Source organism: Melanaphis sacchari, unplaced genomic scaffold (genome assembly GCF_002803265.2).
Source record: "Melanaphis sacchari strain LSU unplaced genomic scaffold, SCAv2.0 Contig1_pilon_pilon, whole genome shotgun sequence".
Lineage (NCBI taxonomy): Eukaryota > Metazoa > Arthropoda > Insecta > Hemiptera > Aphididae > Melanaphis > Melanaphis sacchari.
Window position 1 is genome coordinate 891,571 of NW_020270976.1, and position 8,990 is coordinate 900,560.

General features: G+C 26.0%; 1 protein-coding gene across 1 annotated transcript; it reads left to right on the forward strand.

Moving 5' to 3' along the window:
• LOC112593258 lies at positions 1-1,205 on the forward strand. Its single transcript, XM_025337621.1, has 4 exons — positions 1-390; positions 580-642; positions 779-871; positions 1,044-1,205. The coding sequence occupies exons 1-4, from the start codon at positions 1-3 to the stop codon at positions 1,203-1,205; spliced, it is 708 nt and encodes a 235-aa protein (XP_025193406.1).
• The last annotated feature ends 7,785 nt before the right edge of the window (positions 1,206-8,990 follow it).

Consider the following 8,990-nt stretch of genomic DNA (forward strand, 5'->3'; position numbering starts at 1 on the left):
ATGTGGCCACCGCGTACACTAAACGTCAATTTACTTTCAAACCATTTTTTTGGACCTCCGTTCATCGTACACTTTGCAGTATTCATTTCCACGTGTTTCTTCCTCTATAACTTGTACATCAGATTCGGAACATTAAATGATCTCTGGAAATGTCTCCCAGTCGGATTGATCGCCGTTTCGGATCGACGGACGCACATGGAAATAGCGGTTCTGATCGACGATATACGGTTGTTACACTCTGAACTGAGCGAACTAATGAAAATATTTAGTCTAGGTTACGGTCCGTTGCTCATAGCATTTTTTACGTCCAATTTTATCAATACGCTTTTTAATATTTTTTTGGCGATATCATTCAGTGACTTTTTACCGCACTTCAGTTTGACCGAAAACGTATTAAGAATATTAATCCAGTATTTATGAATCGGACAATCAGTCTTATTTGTGATGCTTATCGTGGTTTTGGTATCGTTTATAAACGATAAGGTAACAACGTAAACATTTTAAACAATTTCCATAAATAATGGTAGTAAGCATAATACGGGCAATACATTTTGAAATATTTTATTTTTACAGAGGAGGAAAATTATATATTATATACGATTAAACCGTATTTCAAACTTACCCGTACACATAAAACGACAAGTAATATACATTTTAAAACCATTCTTCATTACTTTTATAACTCAAAATCAATGCACACACATCACAAATGCAACGATATACTTGCACAAATAATATGAGTCTACCATTTTGTTATTTTAAGTATTTTATCGTTTAGATTAAAATGTTTATGAATCAAATATCAGTTTACGAATCAGATGAAATTACCGCTTTTGGATTGTTCAAAATAAATTTGAATCTTGTTATATCGGTGAGATAATATTAATTACATAATACGTTAAAAAATATTTGTCACTCAAGTATTTATTAATTAACCTATATGAATACGTATGGTACTTAATACATTCGTTTAAAATGTATACATTATTTAAGTAATCCAGTTTGTTTGTTTTTTAAATTGAATTTATTTTTTTTTTTTACAGATGTTAATGTTATTAATTACCGGGATAGCCACATCAATACAAATGAAAGAACATCCAATGGTTTTAAAATGGATCAATGAAATTCAATTCGTTGCAGCCCTTCAATTTAAGAACACAATTTATAAGCTAACTACTAATTCTTCTGTTCAGCAACAAATTTAAACATATACTTATACATAGTTACACTTTGTACTTTATGAAATCAAATCTCACTAGTATTTTTGAAAAAGTTCAAATGAATTTAAAAAATGTCTTGTACGCTACGTATATTATTTATACACATTTTATTATACTTTTTTTCGAGGATGCAATTTACCTATTCCGTTTACATTACCTCAAAATTTACACTAAGTCACATAGGCTATAGATATAAAATATTTTCGAATTGTCTAACACAAATCACAATAAGTTTTATTTTAATAAATATCAACGAAAAATATGACAGTTTGTTTTTAAAAGTCAACAAATCAATTGGTTTACTATGTAATACTATTAAATAACCTTGAATAACTGGGCTTCAATCGTCTCGTAATAATATGCGAGATGAATCATTGAAATATAATTACAACCTTACAATATTTATAATATTATACTTATTGATTATTTTAAATATTAATTAATAGAAAAAATTTTATGAACTCAGTGACATAATTTCTAAGCTATAAAAATGTATTTAATACTTTAAACTTAATCATAATAATATTGAAACATGTATACATTTTTATCTATAATCACATTTTATCCAGTAAAATTTTAATTCGAATTAATAGTATGGACGAAAAAAAATTAAAAAAAGAGCCTCAGAAATGTTTCCAAATTCAACCATTTATACTTTAAATAATGTATCCACTGGTATCTGCAGTAAGGTACTCCTCTAAATTATAATGAATACAAATCGTATGCATAAGAACTGCAGACCAGTAAAAACAATGAAAATTCAAAGCCCGGCAGTCAGTAGTCTAAAACGGCTCTTTCTAAAAGAAGAGAGTTATAAAGATTAATATCAAATTTGTTTTCTTTAAGAACCAAACAACAGTAACACAAAAGCTTTTATACACTATTATTATAGTAAATAAAATAAAGCGTAATATATAATTCTAACTCGTCATCAAATAATGTTGTTATAATGGTATCTGGACGATAGTTGAGTCAATGAAGGGAAATTGTATAGGCAACTATTCGAGCATGTTATTTCTCATCACGCGTATAAACTATAAAGTACACACAATGACTTGAATGACTATGCATCCTATAATATGAACTCAATAAAAAAAAAACAATTTATTCGTACCACTATATATGTAACTATATTTACTACTAAAAAAGAGTGTCTTACTAGATACAGTAACAGTTGGGCAAACTATTAGTGCATCATGTTTTATTTGATGTGTTTTGATATCGAATTGTTTATAATCATCTTTATTGAATTGTTAAATTTGGTATATTATGTAAAATTAAGTGAATCCCAATAGTTTATCCAAGTGCGTATTCGTGGAACTGCATTTGAACCATTTAAAATTGTGTGTATGTAAACGGATAAAAATTATTTAGGTCACTACGTTTCATAGCTCATAATAATAATAATAATAATAATAATAATAATATGACGAAAAGTTAGATTCTATAATGCTATTAATTTTCTAATGTAAATTGTATACATATTTAGTATATTACAATAAATATATTACAGCTAATGTCCTTACCATTTAGCTCATTAAACTTTAACTCGTACATCAAAATATCGTGCTTATTGTCACAAGTATTATTGCACGTAGTACGTTTTTTATAATGATTTTAAATAAAATGATTTTTAATGATACATTTTTAAGCATAAAAATGTTTAAAATAAACATTGATTTAATCATAATATCATTTATCTAACTGAAATTTAATTATCATCCCCTGTATCGATATAAAATTCAAAACCAAAACAAAATTTGTAGTATCTCATCATATTAGAAGATTTAATATAAAATTCAAATTTATTTAAGATGTATAATATTAAAATATTACTTACTGAATTCAACGTTTATAAATACTAGGTATCATAATAAAATAAATGCAAAGTGTAATGGCAATTTAATGATATGCGTACTCGTTACCCCGCAGACCGTTAGTATTGAGTTGGCCACTTCTTAGTGCTTGTGTCATGATTAATACACACTAATTGTATTATGAAGTAAACTGAATATAATGACGTACTCCATGAACCGACAATATTTCAGTTCACTTCTATCAAACTTCGTTATTGTATCATGCTAGATAGATTATTTATAAATTTACTGATAGTGGATAGCAGTGGTTCTTGTCCATGGCCCCTTGGGAGTCCGTGAAACTCATGTTAGGGGTCCACTGCAGCCTTAACACATAACATGCTTCAATACGTGACGTAATGTAAAAGAAAGGTATTTGAAAAAAAATTAGTATGGGGATCCATGATTTCTAAAAATCTTTGAACAGAGATCCGTGATTTACAAAAGGTTAAGAACCGCTGGTATATAGTATTAGCTAAAAAATTGAAGCAATATATCAATGACTAATAAATTGTAACAAATAAATATTGAACTTACGACGTAACCAATTAAAAGTTATAACCGATTTGTATTCTAAAATAAATATAATATTAATATTTTCATCATAATAATTAAAAATATGTGTTATGACCAGTATAATTTTAATAATGTTCTCACCACTTTTCAGCCAACAAAATATTAAAATATAACTGCTTACTCCTTTAATAAGAATTTTACAATAATTATTATTTTTTTATATTTTTAAAACAAATATTAAGTAGGTATACATAAATTTACGTAATAACAACGTATAAAGATTCATATGTTACCATGTTTAACATGATATTATATCTCATGAATTGTAATTAAATATTTCATGTAAAAACTAAATATAGAACTAAATACTATTATTGCTGTAGTCTGTATACCGTATACCTACTCTAAAGTTCTCAAAACGTATATTTATTTTTATTCATTCAAAATTAATTTTATAATTTTATTTTTTCCAACACTTCAAAAACTTAAGTGAAAAAAGAATTTTAACTCGTAAATTTATATTTTATATTTTAGATTTTTAAAATTTAATAATATGCAAGTATTAAATATTATACTATTAATAATAAATATTTTAGAGTTTTAATCAAACCATGGTTTTAATTTAAAATAACGTGGCTGAATCCTATAATAATTATATGGTATCGTATATATAATAAAATAATTTCCTTGAATTTCTTTAATAGATACTTGTATTTTTTAGTGATAGTTTATTTCAGTTAATTGCCTTAACATAAATAGAATGCACATGATATGAAAAATGTATGGAAAACTGGGTTTTGAATGAATATATATTTCGATTAATTTTGATGTACAAGTACAATAAAAAATAATAATCCTGCTTGATATTTTTGGTAATTTTTTTTTTTTTAATTTAAAATTGATGTTTTGGTGGTATAAACTATAAGTATCAGCATTGGCACAACTAAGAAAGAGGTGTATATAAGCAACTTGTGCACACTCAACTTTAAAATGAGCACTTTCAAAAATAAAAACATCTTTCTATTAAAATTCGACTATTTTAAATTAAATATTATCATTAATTAAAATACTCTATACTACACTGTTTATTGAGATAAATAAATACTTATGTTCCAGCTATCTATGAATTCTTCACTTTATGTACACCTATAAAAATATTGGCTTAATCCCGTCTATGAGTATCAGATAGAATTTTTAAAATTATAATTTTTCTTTCAGTTTTATCATTATATAGTTTATCAGTATTTCAATTTTTTAGAAATATGTCCTTTATCTCCATATAAAGCCTTGGATATTGTTCTTCTGTATGGGAGTGGTTAGGTTGTAACACAGAGAATGGCTTAAATATATTGTGATATCCAGTAATTAATTATTCTTCTTTCTATTACAATTTACAACCTTCATGAATGTTCGCAGACTGCCGTTAGACGACCCTGCAACTAAATTATGAACCAAGTGTCGCGAGATAAGAAAACTAATATTATAAAATCGGCATTATAATTTATTGACCGTTTATTAATATATAATACAAGAGAGTACCTACATATAATGCATAATAACTGCTATAGGTATCTAAATAATAATAATATTCTTTAATATCCCAATTATTATTATTATTTTTTTGTAATATAGTATTAGTACACATATAATTATATACATAGTGTTATGATAAGACTTAACAACCGAAATTAATAAGGATGGAAAAAGTATAACACAAATTACTAATTTAACCTTGACTCATTAGAGTGACGAGGTATATGAAACAATTTCATGTTAATAATTTTTAAGTAAATATGGGTTTTAACGATTAATGTAAATACCAATAGTTACTCCATTAAGCACTGCAACAGTGTAAGTGCAGTAACACTCGTGTTATAACAATGTTTATTTATTATTATTGTGATTACTGATTACAAATGTTTGTTTGTGCATTGTATTATATTTATAACTGCATTGTCTTTTTTTTTCTTGAATAATCGACAGCGACGAAGGATCTATATGAACAACACTACTCCTCTGCTACCATCGCTTATTGTAGTATAAAATTCAATACATAACATATTATATAATAACTGCAGTCCATACGTTTACATGTTAACTATCGCCAATTAAAATAATATAGAGATGCCGATAAGCTATACTAAACTGACCAGCTTTTATCATGCTTTAGACAAAATTTACTAGCGCTTTCTAGATTAATCCCTTAATAGTACCGTGAAATCAATTACATAATTTCTATAATAATAACAAGCTATAAAATATAATATATGATTATATTAATGAGCACTTGGAGTGCTGTTTCTGAAAGTCAAAATGGCATAAACAGCAAGTCACACAACTTACAGATTTATCATAACTTGTTGGAAATCTATACTATCTTAATAAATTTAAAGTTACTATAGCTATTTTTAAGCTTTAATACTACTAATCAAAATTTCGTATTAAAAGTTTACCTATAAAATTAAACATCCATATATGCATATAAATAATCAACATTTACATCAAATTTGTGGACTGTGGTTATACCTAATTAATATATTATAATTCAAAATAAATAAAACTAAGATAGATTTCAAAATAAATTTGTTTAAATTTCTACCTACCTAATACCTATTATGTGTATCTCTATATTTCATAGTTATTTAAGGCAACATGAAATATTTCGAATGAGTAAATTTTGTGCACAAAATAAACTTTAAATTTTAAAGATTTTTTTGATTAGAAACATTTTATTCATTGATCGTTTTGGTACACGTTTGTACATAATATTTATGACTGACTATTGCATAATTTGTTTTATTAAAATACTTTTCTTTGATACTGAATAAGTAAAAATATAATTTATTTTGGCATTTCATAATTTCAATAAATCTTATTCCAGTAGGAAAATAAGCAAATAGGAACTTTTTTGTGTTTAATTTGCACCGAGCTAATGTACTAATTCAATAGCTATATAATATATTCATTATTCACCATTATTTAAATTTAAAAACATACTTATTTTTATGTTACTACGGGACACAATATAATTATTATCATTAAAAAGGATTTATTTAATTTTTAATTGCCAAAAACATTATGCAAGTCAAACTTTTAATGAGCACTTAAAATATTGTTTTTTTTCATAGAATATCATAAGGTTGATATGTTTAAGTTAAAGCATGTTGAAAATTTTCAAATTATCTTCTCTTTAATCTTTTAACAGTCAAAACATTTAGTACTATCTTTACAATACACGAATATTATAAATGCGTTTCTGATCACTTTATTTTAAACAGCTAAAACAGATAAACTGAAGACACTTTGTATCTATATATGTATATAAACAACTTGAAATTATATGGCCAGTTTTAGTATATCAATATTGTGTTAAAGTCTATAACACACGGTGAACGCACCAAAATTAAAATCTACGCAGATTAAATTTAAATAAACGTCTACGTATCTAACTTATAAATATTCATATAATATATATATGAATATATATATATATATGAATACAACTTGGTTTATAAATTAATATTTAATATTAATACAAAAAAAAAAAAAACCTGTCAATAAATATTAAATTAATCGCACGTCAATATAATATATATCTAATAGTTAATACTATAATATGTATTTACTTATAAAAACCACCCTTCACAAGTAGCTCATAAAATACCTGCATGCATATCTATCCTATATGACAAGTACAAAACTTCGTGTTTTATGAGTTCCTCGTGAACATTTAACAATACCACACCCATTTATTTGTTTTGTTACACCATACGTAAACTAACGCACTTCCTATTAAAAACTTTCGATTTAGCTACTGGCATATTCACTAATAAATTGCGTCAGTTTCAAGGTTTTCGATATGTGGTATGGAACTAAAAAACGCACCAGCACTTCCTTAAAAATATATGAATTCACCTTGCTCTGATTATTCACCCGTATCCGCTTACGCACTTAACGCTGTAATATGTTTTTATAAACTTCAAAGCTATACACATATTTCAATAACACGTATTGTAATAAACTACATCACTATCGTTGTTGTTGATACATGTATAATAAATAACAGCTTTATTAATCATACAATTAGAATTAAATATAAATTACGATTCATTCTAAATTTAGATTTATATCAAAAATATAAGTAATGCATGATAAAAATTCAAAGCAATTTTACCAATAACATCCCTTAAGAATTTATTACAGAATCCCACTACGTGTTTGCCCTTGTTAAAATTAATCCCGTAGTACAACTGTTGCAGTTTACACTGTTTTATCTGCTGGTATTTTATCTTATTAAATCCGAAAACTATATTGACTTCTATACTTAATTTCTTAAAACAATATTCTGATCCAATGTGTCATAGCCATGTACGGTAGACATTTTAATATACTTTTTTAATACCAGGTTTTCGAAGTATATAATCCACCATGAGTCATAACATAGTCAGTTAAAGGTTACCTAAATTCTATTTGAAACTATAGAATTAGGTCGATTTATAATCTGAATAATGAAAATATAAAAAGTTATATATACTATTACAATACACACGAAAGTTAGACATTTTTCAAAGATACCTACGCCAACATGGTAATATAGGACTGGCACACAACTAATCGCAAATCGAGACAAGATCGATGTTACCTATTACCGTCTAAATGATACTACTCGTATAATCAGGTGCAAACGAATCGCGTCCCAAGATCCCTTTTTCATGCGAACTGCGTCCCGATAATATTGAACAAGTACACGAATTGCGTCCCGATAATATCTAACAACTACACTAATCGCGTCCGATGCAAATACATTGTTTTCTTTCCCATTTAATGCAGTCTTAAGACTCATTAACAACATTAATTAAATGTTATAAATAAATATTATATTGCTTAAGGTAGGTAAAAAATATTGTTTTTTTATCGTTTCGTAATAAATTGTGTACATCCAAAATATTGTTTTTGTCGTTAAATATAAAAATAAAAGAATAAATAGTAAAAATTTAAGTTATAATGTGCCAGATATGTTATAATGTTGTTATTATATTATTTATACCTCGGAAAAAATTTGAACTATACAGTTTTGACTTTTGACAAAATCAAAACGGACAAAACGTGTTATTTCGTTCACGTAGTATTTAATCATTTCTTTTCTTAACAATTATTGTTTTTAATATATTTCACGTCTTATTTTCTTTATTAGGCTACTATTGTGAATTTTTATGCAAGTATATTTTTGTGCGTTTTTAAGTATATCAATAAATTTGTTGATATTTGAATGAGTAGAATAAAACAAACCGTTAAATTTTGAATGGAAAGCTTCACAGCTATTTTTTGTCCGTGTAATTAAACCTAGTAATTTTTAAATATTATCGGGACGCAATTAGTATAGTAGTATAGAAAACCC